Below are 22,176 nucleotides of genomic sequence, written 5' to 3'. Positions count from 1 at the left end.
CCCTGGCTGCGCGTGCGCAGAGCGCCCTGGGCGAGCCCCGCGGGCCGGGGCTGAGGACAAGGGCCGCCGCCTCGGGTGTCTCTTCGCTGTCCTTGCCGCGCTCCCGGCCCCGAATCCTCCCTGGCGTTGCCCACACACCGCCTTGGTAGTTCAGATTAATGTCGGCCCAGGGGACCTCCCTGGAATTCGCACCTTTCTTTAATTAAGGTTCAAAATTTTGGGAGTGGTTCATCCATTTGAGAAATTTTTGGCTGCTACAACAGTAAATGCCGAAAGTTTGAAGTGGTACTTCACATAGAGCTGTGTTTGGTTTCCATTATCTTCAGGTTTTACCTGTACACAGAAATTTGAGGTCAACAGGCACAGAGGTGATGAGATTCCTAAAAAACCACAAGCATTTAAAGATAAATCGGGTCATTACAGGGTTTGCTCTTCAAAAGGGTTGTCCTCTGCAGATGAAAGACTGCAACTCTTTGAAATACAAAATTTGGCTTCAAGTCCTCAGACATAGCAATTTTTCTTGTAAATAACTATTTTGCAGTGGCTCAGAGTAAACCTTACTGCTCACGTGGAATTTTTGCAACGTTTTGTTTTACAAAGGCTGCTTTCCAAAACTTGCAGCCTTGGCTCTGCGGCAGGAGCATGGGTCACTGCACGGGAGGATCTAAGGCCCTCAATCCAGGATTTTTTTTCCTGAAGCTGTGGGGTGTGCATGCAGAGGAAGAAGTCATTGTGCAGGCAGGAAAACAAGAACTTCAGAGTCGGACTCCTGCACCCTATTTCTGTGTGGGGGGATGCAGTGGGGCGTAGTGGAGACTAGTGGATAAAAATGTATCCTTAATACCCTACAGGGGAAGGCTAGCCTAGAACAGACAATGCTTATCGGAACATTTTAATCTGGGACGGGTCAAGCTGGATAAAAATCTTAGAGCTTTTCATACAGTAGTATGTGCCTTTGCTAGAACAAAAGCCATAGTTACTGTGCGTTTGGGTTAGGCACCACTGTTCTCACTTATGCTCTAATAAACATAGGTTATTTGTGGTCATAGCATAGAGAGTGAGGAATACTGTATCCAACTGAAACTGAAAGAAAATCTAGACAAAGCCTATCTCATTAATCAAATTCCAGCTGAGTATGGCATCAGGGCTATCATCTCTAATCTCAGAAAAATGTTTCTTAACAACCACAAGCAATCCTTTTGATCAGATTTGAAAGGCTGGAGTCTAGCCCCTTCATTTCCTGGGAAGGATGACACTGGAAGTCAAACCACCGTGGGATCCTGGCTTCTACCTGGAAGATCCTGTGATCAAGCACTAATCACATCCAACCTTGCTTGTCCTGGGAAATCAGCAAAACCAAAGCAACAACAAAATATTGCCAGAGGATTTTTCTGTTCAGCTCATTTTCACTGATGCTTAACCTCCTTGAGGAAAGTTTTTGACATGAGAGCTTTAGACAGTTTTCCACATGAAGATTTTTTTTTCTCCAATAGCTAGATGGGCTAAGATGCCTTTTTGGTCTATTTCTTTTTATTTGATTTGGGATTAGGACTCTCCTTTCTATGTATGTTCTTGTTTGTAAAGACAGATTAGCTTATTTTTTCCCTCCAGGAATAAAACAACTTTATAATCAAAATCCAAAATGACAAAAGCTAAATTTGCTGCTTTTTAAACAGACATCTGCTCACAATGCGTAAACCAATAAATAAAATTGCTTCAGGTTAGTTACATGTTGTTCACAGGGAAACATATCTTAATTTTATCACATATAAAATACAGATAATGAATTGCATACCAAATAAATTAAGAAATACACTAGCTTTTGTCCTTGCATTGTTAGTATACAACCTGGGTATGTTTTAATGAGATTTTTCAAAATTCCTACATTTGTCATTAATATTCTGCTGCAGTAGTTGTATACTAAGCATATTTTTCTCTTGACAGGCTATAAAGAACACACTATTCATGCATATTTAGGAAATAATTTTGAGGTATTGTCATTTGCATATAGGCTGGTGGAATTCTAGCCAGTTACAGGACAATCTCAGAAAATTATTTGTTGTATAAGTGTCTGCATACGTCATTCAAAGCAATTAGTGTGCTGGGAGAGGATTTCCAGAAAAAATTGAATCACTTTTTTTCTACTTTCTCCTCATCAATTTAGGTAGTGTTTCTCCTTTCTCTTAGTGGAAAATTTCTATACTCAATTGAATACCTAGGGTCCAAAAGGTCCAAAACGTACCCAAAGGGTTTGAATGGCAAGCTAGGAAGGAGTATTTTCAACACGGTCTGCATTTGCTTTGTGGTGATCACAAGGAGCCTGGTCTTCTGGAGCAGGACTCACAGTGACAGGGCTGGCTGCACAGCCTCACGTACTCTAGGATGTAAATCTACAATTTTCCCAATCAAGTACAGCGATAAAACAACTTTCCCTTCTATTATTTAAACAATAGTAAGAAAGTGATTACCAGAGAGAGGTCTGTAAGATAAGCACACACAGATACCTATCTAAAATCTTCTCTCCCAAAGGTAACCCAGGAAGCCCAGCTGTGGGTCCGTCCAGCTCTCTGAGACAACTTCCCCCAGTCTCGGTTGTGTGTTCCTTTACCAAACCAGCTGGAATTCTTTTGACTGCATGTATGACTGAGCTTTTTCCTGAGCTGGCTTAATTCTGTAAGAAGGAGCTCAGAAGTATTTGTGGAGATGTGGCTTATCTTAACTGTTCCTTCCCCTTCCTGCTTGTCTTTCCTGACGGCACCCATTAAGCTGTACAACCGTATTCAAATGTAAACATCCTACTAGCCATGTCAACATAGTATATTCATGAATTACTGAGTAGTTCCAAAATCAGCACAGCAGGAGAGTGGGAAGGTCATTTTGTACAAGATGAGAACAGAGGCAGGCCTGTAAGCTCCACAAAAGACAAATTAATTTTTTCTTACTTAAAATTAAATATGCTTTGTTGTAATTTATTCAATGTTTTCACTCTCTCACTAACTATATATAATATTACTACTATATTAGGCTAACATTCTTTCATGTCTATTAGATAGCATCCTTTTAAATCTAGTAGAGACTTCTACCTATTGATTTTCAATAAATAAAATTCATTTGGTATATTAAGATCCAAATTCTCTGAATTTATAGAGAAACTCTAAAATTGGGATTCAAGCATCCCAAATTATTCAAGTTATCACAGCATTTCATATCTTACATTACACACACTTAAATCCTCTTTATCAGTTATGAGACTATTTCAAACACTCTTAAATTATCAAGAGTAAATTGGGGCATTTTTCCAGCAGCAGGACTTAAAGCTCAGATACTATTAGCTAATAAGGCGCGAAAGCAGACAAACCAGCTGTTCCAAGACACTGAACTTTTGCCTTTGATCATCCTTTACTTGATTCATGGCCAAAAACAATCATGTAGGTTTAGCAGAAGATAACAAAGTGTAGTGGGTGACAAAGAAATGGAGAATAAGTGATGTCAATCATAACATACCACCAACCTTCTATCACTAATTCGCGTAATAGGACTACCATCTGAATTTAAAGCAGTTTTCCAGTCCTCTTTTGGATTGACTATTGGTGTGGTGAAAGACACTTTTTTCATGCCCTTAGAGCAAGAGAAATAGGACAGACAAGTGGGAGAATAATAAATCTTAGTAATTTGCAAAATTACTAATATTTTACATATTAATTTATATTGTATTTCTCAGATTTGTTTTCTAAACTAGTTTATTCTACACAGTTAACCTCTCATATCTTAAGGCTGTCTTGCTTAGAAATCTTTGATTATTTACTTTTCCTATCTTAATTCTAAAGATGCAGCAGTTTATAGAGGCTATTCAAACGTGCCTTCAGTCATATCACCCCTTACTCCTTTCTTATTCCAACAAATAAAATGGTATCTTTACCAAACATTTTCCAGAAAAATTAATTCTGATAATTTCAAATAATTCTTGGAATAATTTTGACGCTTAAACCAACTTATTAGTTTTCCTGTTGTATAGTGCAGTACTCTCCCAGTTGTACACGATATTCTAATAACTTAATATTAGAACTGAGTAATAAACACAGTGATCTAAGAAACCCTATTTGTGGAACAATAACATTTTCACCTACCAAAATATATATTCTATGAGGATAGGTTTAACATGAAATTTAGGAAATATAGAAACAGTAAAGAAAAATAAAACTAATTTAAGTTACTTATTACCATTTTAAAGGAATTGACGGAGAAGACAGTTTCATACAATGAATCAAAGATTACATTAACTTAAATTCCTTCAAGGTTTTGTCCTTCGACTTTTTCCCCTTCTGCCTTTCAGGCAGAAAATTCATACATACAATGCAGTAGATCTTTTAAAATTCAGAATCTGAACACAGAGTCCATATCTGCTCTGGTATTTGTGTAAATATTCTTTGGATATGTAAATACAAGTGACATTAGTATGTGTACATAATGCTATCAGCATGTACAATGCAAATGAATAATGGTATCTCTGACAAGACAGAGATAAAGAACAGGTAACTGCAACTTAAAACCTCATCACACTTCTGGCTTCTTACATTTTAACATAAATCTTCATATTCCTATCAAAGGGTTCATTTGGATTTCTCGATATTTAACAATGCTATTCCACTTTTTCACTCATCGCTTTGAAAACACTTTGCACTTCAAAAAAGGCAAGGAAACAATGTTGTTTCTACTCTGCAAATGTAAAAACTGAGGCACAAAAGACTATTTTTTTCAACACTGGTATTTCAAATCTCAAACCTCTTCACTAAATAATGCTAGTGTCCACCAAAATGCAGGGCAACTTCTTAAACTCCTTCCTCTTCCAAGTTACCTATCACAATAAACATAGAGTCTTAGAAATGAGCTTGCTCAGCACTTCAAAATCAGGATACATACAATGCATCTTCTTGTACTTTCAAGTGACTGGCACTCCGTAAGAAAAGTGCTTCTAAAATTATGTTTGCCCAGGCAAAACAAAAGAACAAAAATGAAGTTATAGTATTATACTTAAGCTATCTATTATTACACAATTACATGCTGGATATAATGGAAGAAAAAGAATATTTATTAAACAGGAGTATTGTAAACATGCTAATGTATCTTATCATTACAACGTATGAAATAACGAGAGGATTCAATGTTTCTGAAATTTTGTCAAAAAAACTTCATTTTTATAAAAATCATAGGATCCATTTAAAAGCTTAACTGAAAAGATTGGTAAGAATGAATCACAAATTAACTAACTTCAACTTAATTAATCAGAAATTAACTTCAACTGTCAGCACATCAAATGAGTTTGCCAATGTAACTACTAAGCAGGTAGAGTTTGGTTCAGTATGTGTGTGCTTAGATTTGTCCCCCTAACTGGACACTACTACATCCATACGCCAATGTTTTTCTTACCACAGCGACATTTTGTATGAAGTACTAACAATATGGTACCTTCAAAATAATTTTCCCATTTAAAGCCAGAAAACTACATCTACCTACCACCAACTAGAGACATTCAGAAAGCCAGTGAGGAGGTATGGAGCTTTTTTTCATATCCAGCAACACTTTATTGAACAGCGTTTTAATCTTTTTCGTCTTTAGCCTTACACAGACTTTTACAGGGTAGTTAACTACTCTTTGCTCTTCCTGTGGTAGCTGTCAGATCTGTCTTGATATTGGTCAGCTAGACACCATCTAAATTTTTCTCTTCATCTCTCTGCTATCCGTGAGGGATGTCCACCAGGCTTTTCCAGATTAACTTCAGAGATCTGCCATTTTATCAGCATGGCAGAATTAATCCACCATATTTCAGTAAGCTTAAGAAAATACAGTTCCCTTGAATTCCAGGTGCTGGGTTGGGATTCCTTTACCTGATCTGCCATATCCATTCTTCAAAGGAGTTAACAGTGACCAGTCATACCAGAAAGGACTTTATTTAGTAATTCAGGATAAAGCCCATTAAAGGCAAACAACTGAACTAGAAAAAACTCTGTGTAGGCTCGGCATTAAGGCTGAATGTGATCTGTGTTATAGTCTATATAGACTGAAGAATGCGACTTTATTGAAATGGCTCAAACTGTGTTTGGTCTGATAGTCCATTTAATGCAATTTCATTTTTTCACATTTAAAACATACTAACTCTTTTGTGGTACAGTTCAGCCGAAGATTTACTGACCAACAGTTACATATTTAGCGTACAGCTGTCATATGACTATTCTGGATTGAAAAGGGAGTCCACGTCAGGATCTGTATGACTGCAATGCAAAGTGGAACCAAACAGATCAAATAGAACATGGCGTCATGAAGACCTAAAAACAAACTGGTGAAGAAGATGAAAACACAGCTTTCAATATGAAGAAGATTAACTTTCATGGTCAATTCACAACAAATTATTTTTAAAGTATTCACATTATATACACATATACAGCATATACATATTACTGTGTACAATCAATTCTAAATAAAAGAAATATCAATATCTCAGATGTACTTCATGTACAATGTACTTCAATTATATTTTCTAATTCTACATACAAATATGTCTTTTATGTTGTTTGCTCCTTTCATAATAGCTGGGAGGAAATTAAATAATTAGCACACAAAGAGTTTATTTTAATACGCTGTAGGCAACCTAAGAAATCCTGTTCACTATTTTAGTACACACATGTATTATGTAATACAGAAATCATTTTAAGCTATATAATCCAATTATAGAACAGAGCATCTGAAAAGGTTTAGTAAGACTGAAAAACCTGGAAGAGAAAGAAAAGCAGAAAATGGAAGCAAACATTTTAATATGAAATTATTTTATTTAAGTGAAAATCCATGCTACTAGCTAGCCACATAGTGTGTTGTTATAGTAGCTGAGTGCTAGATGGAAGTCATGATCAATGCACAAAATTCATGTATGGTGAAAATGGCTATTTGAAATATCAAGCCTTATTTAATTTTGTTTTAAAAGAAATAATTACAAGATAATATAAACCATAAAAAGAATACATGTGAAATTAACACTCATTCTCATTTATTTTCATGGATGCATAGTATTTCTTCACCTAAATCTTCTCTAAGGAGTAAGAGATAAAAGCATCAGCAAATATGAATCCAAAAAGAAAATACAGGAGTTAAATGAGTTCCCTTTTATGAACAGTATGGTTTCTGACAGCTCAAAGCACATGTTTAGGCATTTATGTAGTAGCTAGAATCATTATCTACTGGCATGCTGTTAATTATTGGATTCTAATTACTTAAATATCAGGAAAGTCAACTCAAGCTGAGAAACAGCCCCTAAATGAACTTTCTCTCCATGAGGCAGTTTATGGTTTTGCGTTTTTTTTCCTTAGCATTCAGGGATGAGATAGGAGACTCACAGAACAGCTATGGACATGATCTAAAAAACCTGCAATCTGTGAAAAAAATCTCTCATTAACTTGAGCAGGCTTTTGAATAAAACCTAAGAGTTTCTCTGAATCATAAAAGAATCAACTCATGTCTCACTGCATTTAACAGAAAAAATGCTTGCAACCTGCAACATAACCCAGATTTATTCCTTAGTACATACACACACTCATAAAATGATCACAATTTATCTCAAGTCATGTACATGCTAATGCTACATAAGAAAACAAAAACCCACAGGCTTACAAGTGAATTACTTAATCACTTGGGCAATTGCATTTGACTGGAAGTGTTCACTAGCAGGTCACTGGTCCATAGCCAATGTTCATTGGCAGTGACAATAATTTACCATTTGGACATTGTTTACTGGCCTGTATTCAATTGCATTTTCAGTCCACCTACAAGTAAACAAGGGCCCACATCATGCACACCACCGTCACAACTGCCAATAGTTAGCTGTATGAGCAGTGTCAGCAGGGAGGCCACAGAGAAGTAACTTACCTATCAAAGGTGAAAGCAGGACTAAGATACAGTTAACAGGATGTTGGGTCTTGTATTTCGCCTGTTCTGCATGCTAAGGAGGATTGCAGCTTTCACTACTAAAATTGTTCCATCTTTATACATGGACTTCAAGAAGGACGCAAAAAGAAAGAACATTGCCAAATCACTCACACTGGTGCAATCCTGATTTAGTTTCATTGGAACAATATTGGTTTAAGAAAATAATATTACCTATTGTACTGTAAAACCTTAAGTTACTGCAGGAATTATGAAAAATATCTATAGTACACAGAACAAGGAATAGGAAAATATTAAAGGACTGGGATAAATCAAGAGCAGAGCTCAGATTTCATCATAATAATAGCTGAACCAGTAACTTCAGAAATTTCCATGTCTAAATTTTTTGCACATGCTGGAATAAAACATACAATCTTTCATGAAACAGCCCTAATATCACTCTGAATAGAATGTGATGTAGTCCAGTAATTCAATATGAAAGCATCAACAGTTTAAAGTGCCTCCAATAAATAATGAAGAGTTGCTGTCAAATAACTTCATTCTGAAGAATGAATTTGAAAAGCACACTTTTAAGAGAAGTTAGCTGTAGTTGCGGTGGCTCTCCAGAAGAGGGAGTTTTTAAACTAGGTATCTTTTCCATAGCAAAAAAACCCCAAACTAAAAGAACCCAAACTAAACTAACCCAAACAAAACAAAAAAACACCCCCACACCATATGGGGCAGGTAATGCCCTCATTTTTACAACGAGGGTGGTGAAACACTGGCACAGGTTGCCCAGAGAGGTGGTAGATGCTCCATCCCTGGAAACATTCAAGGTCAGGTTGGACGAGGCTCTGAGCAACCTGATCTAGTTGAAGATGTCCCTGCCCATGGCAGGGTGGTTGGACTTCCAAACTATTCTATTCTATTCTATTCTATTCTATTCTATTCTATTCTATTCTATTCTATTCTATGCTGTGATGATGGACCAAAAGGAAAAAACCGGGACCACTCCATTCTCAAATTTTAAGGATATTAAAAAATACTTCTTAAGCTAGCTTCCACTACAAAATGCTTAACTGATGTGTAGTGACCACATTCCCTAAGAATGTGGTATAATGTGTATATTAATGTATACAGAATCATGTGTAGCAGATACGGAATTGTGTACAATACATAGGGCAACCTCATGTGTGAAATAGCAAGAAGACTTCTGGAAGAGAGATACACTGTTCATAGCAGAAGTCACACTTCAGAATTATGATACCAAAGGCAAAACCAAGAGATACTGGATTGCCCCTAAGGAAGAAGACATCACTGTGACTAAAAAGATATTACCATTGAGGCAGAAGTAAATACTGGTACTGGTAAGTAAGAAGAAGTTGGTGATATTAATGGTCAGTTCAAAGGCTTCAGTACAGAGGAAGAGAAAGACGGTCCAGGTCTTTGGAATGCCTGGTCTAATACAGTACTGGGATCACTGTTCAGTGATAAGCATTTTCTCATTTTTGATGAATCTTATGATACCTCACAGATGAAAGAAAAAGGGGACTGAATTTTCCTTTCTTTTAGACTTTTACTCTCTGTAAAAAACCTCTTCACTGTCTTACCAGCTTGGGTGCCCTGCAGAATACAACTGTAACAGAAGCCAAGACAGTGATGAACTATTGTCCCAAAAGGTCTTCTGGGATAAGAATTTCACTCATAACATGCCAGTTGTCCTAATAAGCTGCTCAGGAATGTGGTCTTTACTAAAGGCAGAGAACACATATGTATGAATTGCTCAACAGCATGAGGGCAACAAAAGACAGGCAAAGCTTAAAAACAGGCAACTTATAGTTGGTTGGTACTCTAATGAAGCAATAATGAAATATCCTGATGATGGAGGATGTCAAGGAGTCATAATATCACATAGCCGAAAAATCAAAATGTGATCACTGGAATGATGAAGAGGTGTAGGTGATGTAGTATCATCTTACAGACTTTTTTGCTGGAGGCATAAGAATCAGAAGAAATATGATTTGTCCCAGCAGATAGCTTTTGATAGATAGATTTTTTCTGATACAGTGTAAGATGAGCACCAAAGACAGAATATTTATGAAGCCCACTTCTGGAGGCAGTATGCTATTAATAAAATGCTGTCAAATGCATAAGATAAATGAAGTAGGGGAGAAAAAGACACACCTTTCCCCTGTAAGCTACGACCTTTTTTTTTTATATGCAAGTTGAAGTCATCCAGAAAGTTTGTGAGCTCCAGCATTCCATGTGGTCTTGAGTAAGCAATATAATCAAGAAATGAGGAAATGAAACAACAGTATTACACAAAAATCAGTGTGAACAAGAAAAGCTTATTTCCATAATTTTCAATTGTAAACTCATTGCTGGAAAATGTGTTTTACTACAGCAAAAGCCCAGAAAGTTGCTGAGAATACAAAAACCAATGTTCAAACTTTTGATGCTGGAGGGAAAGATAAGGGAGACATTTGGACATTACTGAAGGAGGAGACCACTGATGGTCTGCTAATACTTTTCTCCATTCACTCCACAGAACATTAACATCCAAAACATACAAAAAATCCCCCCAAAACTAAACACAGATAATAAGATACATCTTATTAAGATTCTTTTGCTTTGTAAGAGGATTTATGAAATAACCGTGGAAGAAAACTAATGCAACAGACAGTATCTGTATATAAAAAGCAACTGCCTGTCTATAACTGTAAAATACCCATATTTTCACTATCATTAAATACTGGAACTTTGTTCACAGAATCAGAATCACAGAATGGTTGAGGTTGGAAGGGACCTCTGGACATTATCAGCCTCAAAGCCCCGCTCAAGCAGGGCCACATAGAGCCAGCTGCCCAGGACTGTGTCCTAGACAGCTTTTGAGTATTTCTAAGGATGGACAGTCCACAACCTCCCTGAGCAACCTGTTCCAATGCTCAGTCTCCCTCGCAGTAAAAAAATATTTCCTGATGTTCAAAGGGAACCTCCTGTGTTTCAGTTTATGCCCATTGCCTCTGGTCCTGTCACTGAGCACCTCTGGAAAGAGTCTGAATCCATCCTCTTTGCACCCTTCCTTAAGGTATTTAGGACCCCTCCTGAGCCTTCTCTTCACCAGGCTGAACAGTCCCAACTCTCTCAGCCTTTCCTCATAGGAGAGATGCTCCAGTCCCTTAATAACCTTTGTGGTCCTTTGTTGGGTTCTCTCCAGTATGTCCACGTTTCTCTTGTACTGAGGAGCCCAGAACTGGACACAGATTCCAGATGTGGCCTCACCAGTGCTGAACAGAGGGGAAGAATCACTTCCTTTGACCTGCTGGCAATACTTTGTCTAATGCCCAAGATACCATTCACCCTCCTTGCACATTGCTGGCTCATGTTCAATTTGGTGTCCACCAGGTCCTTTCCTGCCAAGCTGCTTTCCAGCTGGGTGGTCCCCAGCATATACTGATGCACAGGGCTGTTCCTCCCCAGGACTTTGTTTCCAGGCACATTAAGGACAATAAAATCATCAGTAGTAGTCAGCATGGCTTCAGCAAGAGGAAGTCATGCTTGACCAACGTGATAAACTTGTACAATGAAATGACTAGCCTGGTAGACAAGGGAAGAGCAGTGGATATTGTCTACCTGGACTTCAGAAAGGCCTTCGCACTTCTTGTTGAACCGTGAGGTTCCTGTCAGCCCATTTCTCCAGCCTGGATGGCTGCATGACCCTCTGATGTATCAGCCACACCTCCCAGTTTTGTGTCATCACCAAACTTCCTGAGGGTACATCCTGCCCCATCATCCAGATCATTAATGAAGATGTTAAACAGGACTGGACCCAGGATAGACCCTTAGGGTATACTATTAGTTACTGGCCTCCAACTAGACTTCATGCCACTGATCACCACCCTCTGGGCCTGGCCATTCAGCCAGTTTTCAACCCATCTCACTGTCTGCTCATCCAGCCTGTATATCAAAGGCTTGTCTATGAGGATCTTGTGGAAGACAGTGTCAAAGGCCTTTCTGAAGTCCAGGTAGACAATATCCACTGCTCTTCCCTTGTCTACCAGGCTAGTCATTTCATTGTACAAGTTTATCAAGTTGGTCAAGCATGACTTCCTCTTGCTGAAGCCATGCTGACTACTACTGATGATTTTATTGTCCTTAATGTGCCTGGAAACGGTTTGCAGGATTAGGTGCTCCATCATTGTTGCTATGGTTTAACTTTCAGTTAAAAAAACACCAAAACTTAGAATTCAGCAAATAGTTTATGGTTTTGGACTGCATCTTGTCTCTTCTTCCAGTAAACAACATTGCTGGAAACTCTTAAGACATATTTATTCAGGGCCCAAACATTTTGTTAATACAGAATAAGGGTCCTCTGTGCTATCTTCACAATTCACTACCACTACAGCTAATAAAGTAGGTGTAGGTAAATGTTAATAAAGTAAATGCTTTCCAGAAGACTTCTTATTATATTGCCAGATTTGGAGAAGGAGGAAGGACACAGCTGACATTGTATTGGCATGGGTCATAACAGTTCATTATATGTAATTCACATGTGTGAAATTCTTTTTTTTTTCCAAAATAGTTTGAGCATATTTTAAGTGATCTCCTGTATTCAGTTTCTGTTTGTCCCCAAACAACTTTGTCCTGAGGCAAGTGTATTTTAGCTGTCTGCCTAAGGCTGAAATCTGAGATCACCTGATAGGGTTTTAGTATGTATAAGTAATTTTAGCTCAGTCAATGGTCTGAGTACATTGTCATGGACAAACTGACTCCCCAGAAACAACCTTGAGTAGTATGGTCTTTGTGGACTGTATGTCCACACTGTAGTCCAAGTGAAGGACGTGCACATTCACACATACATATACAGAAAACACATGCAGACTGCTTCATATTTAAGAAATTATTTTTGAAGGGATGAGCAAGAGAAATATAGAGTATATTTCAGGTGCTCTTTGATTAACTGATCTTATAGCTTTGTACCTTTATGTTGTTCCTTGCCCTAGTGAAATAAATAAAATTTCAGCATGACTCAAGTGAAAATACCAGTTTTAGAGATTGAGCATTCAAAGTATTTCAACTCTATATACAAGAAATTTATTGTTGCTATAGTCCAGAGGCTATTTACTGGGGAAAAAAAGATCTATAGCTACTGTGATTTAAAATCCATCCACAAAGGGATCATTTTTCTGATTGAAAGGGATCAGAACTGCAGTTTTTATGTTTCAAATCTGAATTTCCCTGAATCATCAAGATGAATATATTCAGCCCTCTCATATCTACATGCAGTTCAACCTACCACTCTTCTGCAAAAATCACTCATCTTATTTGACATTATAATGAGGTTCATGTCCTCTTCACATCATCTCAGTGGCTGGCTATCTACAGAATGTATTAAAATAAAATTAACTATTCTCACACATAGCCTCGAACTTAAGCCTTCTTTGCTTGTGTCAGGATGCTTTTCTGAAGACCACCTGTTGTCCTTTTATGTCATGCTTTTCCTCATACATTTTTTTAGAAAATTCCTCAAATATGAAACATTCTCCAAGCCTTAGGTGACACATAACCCGTCATTTCTCCTTCAAGTGCTATCTCCACAAAAGTTCATATACAATTGTCTTCTATGTATTTTTTAAGGTTTCTACTCAAAATTTAGGACAGCTATGTAGTTCTCAAGCAAATGTTGTGTTCTCAAGCAAATCCTAATCAGGACTGATTTTTGCCTTTTCGTCTTGACTTCAGTTATTCCTTATGTTGCCACTTCCTCTTGTTGGTCATAAATAAACAGCCTATGATCCTTTCAGTGTACTGACTCCCTTTGTTAATTTGTTTTTATAAAAGCCCATGCATTTCCAATGTGCTAACTAGCAACCACAGCTTTATGCTGTGTATTAAGGTCTCCAGGGACTGCAATGAAATTATTAGCATTAGAATGGTAAGTAGTATTGAAGCCAAAATTATACTCCTACTTGAGGCAAATTCCCTCCCTCCAGTGATTATACTGGTTTCTCTCAAACAAAAATGTATCTTAAATGCAACCCTATTAGGATTATATATTTACGGAAGTAGGTTTATGTGATAAACAAAACACAAAAGCCAGGACAACATGTATCTTAATAAGAGGTATTAGGTGATCTCAAACATATTTTTTTTCTTTTTTGCAATAGAACAGGAGATGGCCAACTACTGAAATGTATCTTTTGTTTTTCAAAATTAGGTAGATATCCTCATGTGTATTGTTTAATAAACGATTTACTCTTAAAAAAAAAATCTAGAAAACATTTCTATTTCTATACAGATAAAAAACAAAGGGAAAATATTTTTAAAGCACTCATTTTTGAAGTGCAGTTGATGCAAACTAATTGCAGATTAATTTGCTTTTTAGATGACAGGATTATTTTGTGTTAATTTCTATGATTTAAAGTATCCCTTTTGAACTCACCTTGGATCAGGTTGAGCAACTGCATTATTCAGGTTCTCATATCCAAATTGATTTAGTACTGTAACCACAAGCATTGGAGCCAAAGATTGGGCAGGCTTGGTAAATAAAGCATTTGTACCAAAAACCATAGAGGAAAGTGGTGATCTAAAATATTTAGGGAAAAAAACAAATGAATACACAACACAAACTTATTAGTATATTAATTACAATACTGATTTTTAAAATCCTGTTAATATGCAAATGCTAACTATCACAATACTTAGCTTTATAATTCACACATTATAGCAAACAAATCAGCTATAATAATGAAATTTAATTTTCTTTGGAAATGGAAGGTAATAAACCTCTGGGGTACATATACAGCTTGGCGCTAATTCTGAAATGACTTGCACTCAAGTTCAACTTTGTGCACATTGAGTAATTATTGAAGTTAAGTTGGACTGAGCAGGGCATGGAGAATTAATTACAACTTAAGACTTTACATGCATGAGGCCAGAAAAGGAGGCATTTTTTTATTTCATGAAAGCAATAACTCTCACATTGGAGGGGCAAGTCCTTTAATACAGTGATTAGGATTGAATCTGCACTTATGTAAACATTGATGGAACCAACAGGAAGTTATCTGCACTTTGATAAAAATCCAAAAGATCCATGAGCTGTAATATGCCATGTCACAGCAGGTTTTATCAATTTTTATTTCAGAGAGATAACAATAACCAGTTAGACTTTGAAATTTGCACTTTAAGTAGCACAGGCAAAGCTTTCTAAATGCTAGAAAGGCCTTACTCAGAAAATTCCGTAAGTGACAATAGATGTATATGGTTACAAAATAATTCAATTGAAGCTAACAAAAATAAACACACAAAAAACCGGAGGACTTGTCTTGTACTATAGTATAATTAAAACTAGAAATGACATAATAATCTGTTTACTCTGCTGAAGTAACTGCAGGAAACGTTATTCAAGTTCTTATCTTTACTTATACAAAGTTGCTCTTACAAAAAGTACTTCTGTGTCAAGGATCGAAGATCACATACGATCTTTACTTTGATATAATCTAACTTAAGAAAGAGTAACATGGCAAACAGATAGCATATTTAAAGAAGAACAGTTATTACTGACATACCTCCGCTTGTGCTTTATTAAATCTGCATCAACAATATCTGCCAAAGGCAAATTGAACAAACTAAATGAAGCTTGTACAATTACCCTAAAGAAAGACAAAATATTTAAGACCTTCATAGTTATTATATACACTTTCATAATGAAATCGTAACTGACGTAACATATATACCCCAACACTGACATTTCCACAAACACACAAAGCTGAATGTTCTTTAAAACATGGTGATTTATCTGTTTAAACAGCAGCTCTGAAAACAGTATTAGATCTGTTCTTAATTGAGAATTAGAAATCGATATGCAAACCTAAAAGTTGGGGGTTTTTTTTCTTTTTTTCTGGACACTAGTGCAAAAGGTCATAAATACTTGCTTGAGATTATCAGTAAATGTAATTTAAAATGATATGGAGAAAAGAAACACCTTAGAAGAAAGAGAAACTGAAAATGTCCTCATGAAATCTGAAAAGGACATGAGCATAACTGGAAAGACTACATGGAAGACAAACTTCAAAGTGGGAGAATTAGAATAGTAGAAAGATTTTATATGCATTCCTCTATATGTATTTACATTATATATATGCATTTAAACACACACACACACAAAGCCGACTCTTAACAAACTGCTAACTGAAACCATAAACTCACATATTAGGATTTCTATGTCTTACTAAATTTTGGGTGTGATTAGCTCTTACTTACGAGAGGCTTTGAACAATTAGCACTTTAAACATAGTCTTTAGGTACCTTAGAATTTTTTCCTGGGGAAATCAAAATATATCTTCATCATTTAAAGTATGCAGGTAATGAAATTCAATTTATTGTTCACACAATTCAGTGTTACAGTAGCCCATGGCAGAAATACTGAAAATAAGAATGAAAACGGAGCGGGGGGGCGGGGAAGAAGATGAAGAAAAGGAGGTTAGGAAAGAACATGTAGAAAGAAAGCAATGAAATAGAAAATGAAGAAATAAAAACAAACTGCTGCAACAATATTCCGATACAAACAGGTCTTTATTTTTAAATAAGGTTTTCCATGTATCATAATATACTACTTCTATGAAAATACTGCTTGGCACCTTACTTACCCAGTACCAGTGAAAATGTGACTCAATATTGGTTACCTAACAGATACCTGACATACCAATATTCGTTTTGCAGTGCAACACACAAGTGTGCATGCAATACAAAACAAGGTCTGAGCTTCCCTAGCAAACAGTCTCTGAAGAATTCCTCTACTGAGATCTTCTGTGTCTGTGTGAATGAGAAGAGGTTCTGCTTCCCTTGAATCTCAAAGCAGGGATGTGGCTGGAGGCACGTAGCTGCAAACCTTAATTACTGTTAATTTTTAAGGCTTTTTTGGGTTTTTTAAGCAGAAATTAAAAGCTGAAGCAGAATAAAATGCAAGCTGGAAAAAGTTGTAACTGGAGTTCCAACTTTTTTGACAAGTGAAACAGAACAGAAAGAAAACCAAAAAAGCAGTGACAAAATCTTCATGCTATTAAAAGCAAGTGTCCACTCTGTTAGAATTATTTAAGCCGTATCTATGAATAGGGAAATGTATTTACTTACATGTTTGTGGTGAGATAAAATGCCAACAGATAATAGTGTTCTGGCCCTAGAACAAACATGACAGCAGCAGCTACTCCTTCAAAGTAAAAGGAAAACAAGATGATTCTGTAATAACCAAACTTCTTCAACGAAGCGTGACTGAGAAGAACAAGGCACTGAAAAGATAATATATACACATATATGATTAAAAGATACAGTACAATATCTGAGCATTAGGAGAGCTATAAGGCACAGACCAGGCAAAAATTATTACTACCCATTAAAGAAAAAAAACCCAAACCCAACGCTTTCTAAAAAGTTCAATCCAAGTAAAAAAATAGGAATTGAACAGAGAACTATCTACTGGCTCATTCTATGCTGTCTCTACCAGGTAAGAATGGTCTCCTTTCACTCAAAACTAGCCAGCTGAGAACTACTATATCCTGAGGAAAATACTGTTTCCCTAACTATTATTTAATGCTCATGATCTTTATGTTTGATATCTCTTCAAGAATTAAATTTGCAGTATGTTAACTGTAAACCAAGCATCTTGCCATTTGAATTTTAACTGCTGATAAAAAATATTTTCAATAATTGTTTTTTTCATTAATATTTCTATTTTCACTGACATATACTGAAATTATTCATGACTTTTAAGTTGATAAAACAAGCTTGCCAAGACAGCTGATCTAAGCAAGTCAGAGACTTCACTAGCAAGTGGAGAAAGGCTGGTGCCAGTGGACAATGTGTATGGTTGCATTTTAATTCCACCAATCTTAGCACACAGTAATCCACGCGAGAAGCTAGTGACAGGCAAACTCACAAAAATGGTATTAAGTGCTGAATATAGTATGAACAAAGTGTAAGCTCGTCTACATTGTTGCTCACTTTCCACTTTAAATAGGACATTTTGTAATGCATTATGTTCTTTTTATTATATAAGTCTATGTCACCATCTACATGTATGTGGTCCTCATCACTGTCATAAAAAATACTCACAAACTCTATAAAGATACATATTTTCTCCTTCCTTCTGTGTTATAGAGATGAACAGTGTAATATTCAGATGAAGAACAGGAAAGAATTCTCCTTGTACATTTGTTCCCACATTTAAATGCTTTAACATAATGAGTAAAACCAGTATGCTACTGTCAGACAAAGATTACTGTGGTAAATGCTATTTTAAAGAAGCTCAAGTTTTCTACTTAAACCAATGATCGGGGAGATAAAACAAATCTGGAAAGTTGGTATAAGAAAAAAATCTGGTTGTAAGAAACTTAAATGTACTCCTCCCCCTGGCTGTTTTCAGGCATTTTACAGAAAAGCGCTTACACTAGAAATGGTAAGGCATTATGTAATGCATGTTATTGTAAAACCCATGACCTTGTCTCCCTATAATTGAGAAATAACCCTGTCTCAGGAAGTACTTATGATTTAGAAAATTCCTTATTACCTGCATGTTTCTAAGACTGCGTATTTCTAAGAAAAATACTAACTTCATGATGTAAATTTAAATTTGTTTGCCTATGTTTCAGCAACAAAGTTTCCCTTGTAGGCAGGTTTTATTCTTCACACCCACTACTAAAAGCAACCTAAGAGAGAAGCTGAATTGTAGTTTAGTACAGGCCACTGAAGCACAGTTCATAAGAAGGGGCCTTATTTTACATGGGTTGCGTGCTTTTCCAGTAAGTGAAGTTCAGGACATTGCCACCAGAGAATTCTCTTATTATATCCTGAGCTCAAAGGGACAAAACCTGAGAAAAATAGGGTCACAGCAAACTCTCTTCGGTTCAGTGACCTTCTAGACAAAGAGTCTCTGGGGAGCAGAGGGAGATGCATTTTCTGAAAGATTGTTCGTTTCACACTGTCACACTGATTTTATCAACAGTAGTGATTGTTATATATTGAGTGTAAAATTATTGAAGCTTTCCTAACTTCTGCAGTTTCTGATTTATTTCTAAAGTTCATCAGCTAATTGTTACAGAAGAAAACTATTAAACCAGTGGTAAGGATAAAAGTTAAAATTATAGTTATTTAGGAGTTACAGAACAGAGAAGGTATTTGGATGTTATATAGGTAAAAGCCAAAACGGTAACTGAAATTGAGCTGTGAATTCCAGTTGCACTTTCATGTATCTTCTTTTAGATTTTACTTACTGAAAACATTACAACTTAATGAACATAGCAGCCTGATTTTCAGAAATTCTGAACATCATCAGCGCCTATGATGAAAGTCAGGATACTCAGTTTTTGAGCAATCCAGTAAGTAAACACAGTGAAAGTTTTAAAAGATCCAGTGAAAGAAGTTAGAAGGGAATGAACAGGAGAATTTTTTTATTCACTGCAGACAAGTATGTTTACATTCTGTGGGACATACTTTTGCTGCTTTTCTTGTTCTCACACATTACTCGTTTGGGTTCTCTTTTATTTTCCAGTTCATTACTCCTCCCCCCATCCCTGATTGGGGTCTTGAAAGTATCTCTCTCTCTCTACGCAGTAAATGTAGCTGACCAAAACAGCAAACAACAAAATAAATGGGAACATACTATTCTCCAAAAGCAGCTATTTAGAGTTTTGTTTGGTTCCCGTGACTGAGATGCCACGTATTTCAACAATGCTTTTAATACCTAATAATTTTTCTAGTGTTTTGTGCAGTTTATCTCAGAAACTTCCTGAAGAAGAGATTATTCTTTCATCATGTATTACAAATCAAAACCAAAGAGAAAAGAATTCAGAATTCTATAGATTTTGCTTTTAGAAACCTTTTATCTTGACCATGTTTTTCATTCCTTTATACTTGGGTATCATAAACCCTGCAGGATACAAAACATTCACTCCTTGCATACTCACATCTCACATTCTTGTGAACAGATATCTACCAGCCTGCCTGCTTGTCCTTTCTCCCTACCCTGCTCTTACATTTGGTTAGCCTGTATATAGAGGTACTTTCTTCTTTTAGAGCATTGGTGAAATAGATTTGTTTCTCAGTATGGCCAATGGCTTATGCCAGATACAGCATTTTTTCAACAGTGTAAATGGATACCTTAAACTAATGAAAACTAGTAAAACACCATGTTTTCATATTTTGAAATAAAAAAGTGTCACTGCCTACCTGAGGACAAATAAAGCCTGCTCCATACATGATACTTCTTATTGAGGAAGAAAGGACATCCTTAGGAATAAGATTATCCGCAAAGATCATCATAAAATTGTTGCAGAAGGCTAGGTGGAAGACTTGGAAGAAGTTCATCGTTACAAAAAATAAAAAGTTTTTCTCTGTCATAATCTGTTTGGTCAATGAAATTACAGAGGACCAGGAGAGAGCTCCATCACTGTTTTCCAGATTGGCATTCTCTGTACAAATTTCTCTCTGCTCATATTGACTAGTACTGTATTTGCCTGTGTAACACATACAAGCTGTTGCTAATGCTGCGACCAAAACAGCAAAAGCCTGAAAATAGGCAAAATTTTCCATATTATCTGATATGAGACCACAAAAGAGAATGCTTGTTGATCCGATTAATGTTGCTACTTGGTTATATTTAATAAGCTGAAGCCTACTTTCATGTCTTGTTGAAATTTCTGCAAAGAGCGCACACTGCGCTAGAAGCACAAATGTAAGCAAACCATCAAAAGCACATAATGCAACAATGAGGTGAAGACCACTTAGCCAGTCACCTTCTTCATAATGTTTCCAAGGAAACCAAGGAAGCAAAAAGGCTAACGCATATAAAGGAGCTCCATACAAAATTGAAAACTGGCGTCTTGAGCAGCATGCGAATTTGGAGTTATCTTGAATATACCCAAAAAGAGGATCATTAATGGCATTCCATATCATAAATACAACCTGTGACAAACAAGTAAGAAACACAACAGAAGTTATCACTAGTGTGATTTTTCTGCAGAGGTTATACAAACACAGAAGTAATACACACCATATTTATTTAAAATAAATCTCTATGCAAAGAACAAAGAAAGATGAAAGCTGCTCAGGTTAAAACAGACTCTAGACCAAATTCTTAAATGTATTTAGAGGTTTATAGTCATTTTGAAAAACAAGATGAGTAAGTAGGCAGGTGCCCAACTATACATGAAATAAAGTCCTGTCTGCAAGACTTCACTCCTTCAAAAGCTTATATATCTGGGCTTTCATCTTACAGAGCCCAGATATTACTCTCACAGTAAGTAATTCAAAACATGAGCTGGCCCATTACTTTCAGGAGACCATTTATGACAAGAGTTGCTCACGTGGATAATGACTTGCAGAATAAAGACAGTACTTAAGTACTTAAACAGTCCATAGGAAAGCATTAATGTCAAACATATCTATGGAGCTGAGGTGCAAGATTAGTTTAGAACATTACTTCAAGCTATCAAAGGTAAAAATCTTTCTGGCAATTAAAGTCTGGAGATTTTCAGTCTAAAGACCGTAAACAATGTGCTTTATGTGTACCTTCAATTGCTAATGGACTAACTAAATTTAAAATGAATTTACTGTATAACTACTTGCAATGCATCCAAAATTAGTTCGTAAGTAGAAAAATTACTTTGTTGTAATAACACAGACACATAGCACAACATGGTCATAAAAACATTCCATTGTACAATACCTGTGATTGATGAAATGCTACTTCTGAAATTTTATATCGGTTTAGGAAAAGCTTAACGTAGTAGAAATTAAAGATACTGTTCATCATTCCAGCACCTAACGTAGTCATGGAATATGCCAGTGCATTTGGATGAATTCCCAAAACAAACTTCATCTTCCACAAGCACAACTCTCTTCTTCCTCAAGTTACAAAAAAGAATTACAACAATTGGTAGAATAATTTTTGAAATTAAAATGACATGGGAGATTTGCTTGTTTCAGAGGTGTAGAAATGGATTCTTAGAGGAAAATTTCCCCATTTTTACTTCCTTTTTTAAAAATGAGAAACACATTTTACTGACTTATAAGACACTGAGCCCAAAACTGAATAGATGCAAAATATTAAGAAGTCAGTGACATTTCTAAGTATAATCAGTGCTTAAAAATCATCGGAACAAGTAGACAAAAGTTTAAAAGAAACCCTTCCTAACTGGTGCAGAGACTCAATATAAAAATCTGCTATTGCAAACACTAATATTGGTGTAGGGTTCAAAGTAATTGCATACA

The 22,176-nt window shown here is 36.2% G+C and overlaps 1 protein-coding gene across 1 annotated transcript; it reads right to left on the bottom strand.

Moving 5' to 3' along the window:
- Positions 1-6,204: 6,204 nt before the first annotated feature.
- Positions 6,205-21,784, bottom strand: LOC104069954 (transmembrane protein 180-like). The gene is made up of 6 exons (XM_009581192.1): positions 21,632-21,784; positions 20,134-20,868; positions 17,044-17,198; positions 15,480-15,563; positions 14,354-14,497; positions 6,205-6,334 (listed from the first exon to the last, which is right to left on the bottom strand). The coding sequence occupies exons 1-6, from the start codon at positions 21,782-21,784 to the stop codon at positions 6,205-6,207; spliced, it is 1,401 nt and encodes a 466-aa protein (XP_009579487.1).
- Positions 21,785-22,176: the final 392 nt, after the last annotated feature.

Source organism: Fulmarus glacialis, unplaced genomic scaffold (assembly GCF_000690835.1).
Source record: "Fulmarus glacialis isolate BGI_N327 unplaced genomic scaffold, ASM69083v1 scaffold22007, whole genome shotgun sequence".
Lineage (NCBI taxonomy): Eukaryota > Metazoa > Chordata > Aves > Procellariiformes > Procellariidae > Fulmarus > Fulmarus glacialis.
This window is presented reverse-complemented; position numbering and strand designations above follow the sequence as displayed.

Bases quoted from the DNA above. Each gene is read 5' to 3' on its own strand.
- LOC104069954 (XM_009581192.1), bottom strand. From the start codon at position 21,784: ATGAAGTTTGTTTTGGGAATTCATCCAAATGCACTGGCATATTCCATG. The intron at 17,199-20,133 runs GTAGGCAGTGAC...TTATCTTTTCAG, and splicing joins CAGGCTTTATTTGTCCTCAG to TGCCTTGTTCTTCTCAGTCA. The intron at 15,564-17,043 runs GTAAGTAAATAC...GTCTTTCTTTAG, and splicing joins TTTTATCTCACCACAAACAT to GGTAATTGTACAAGCTTCAT.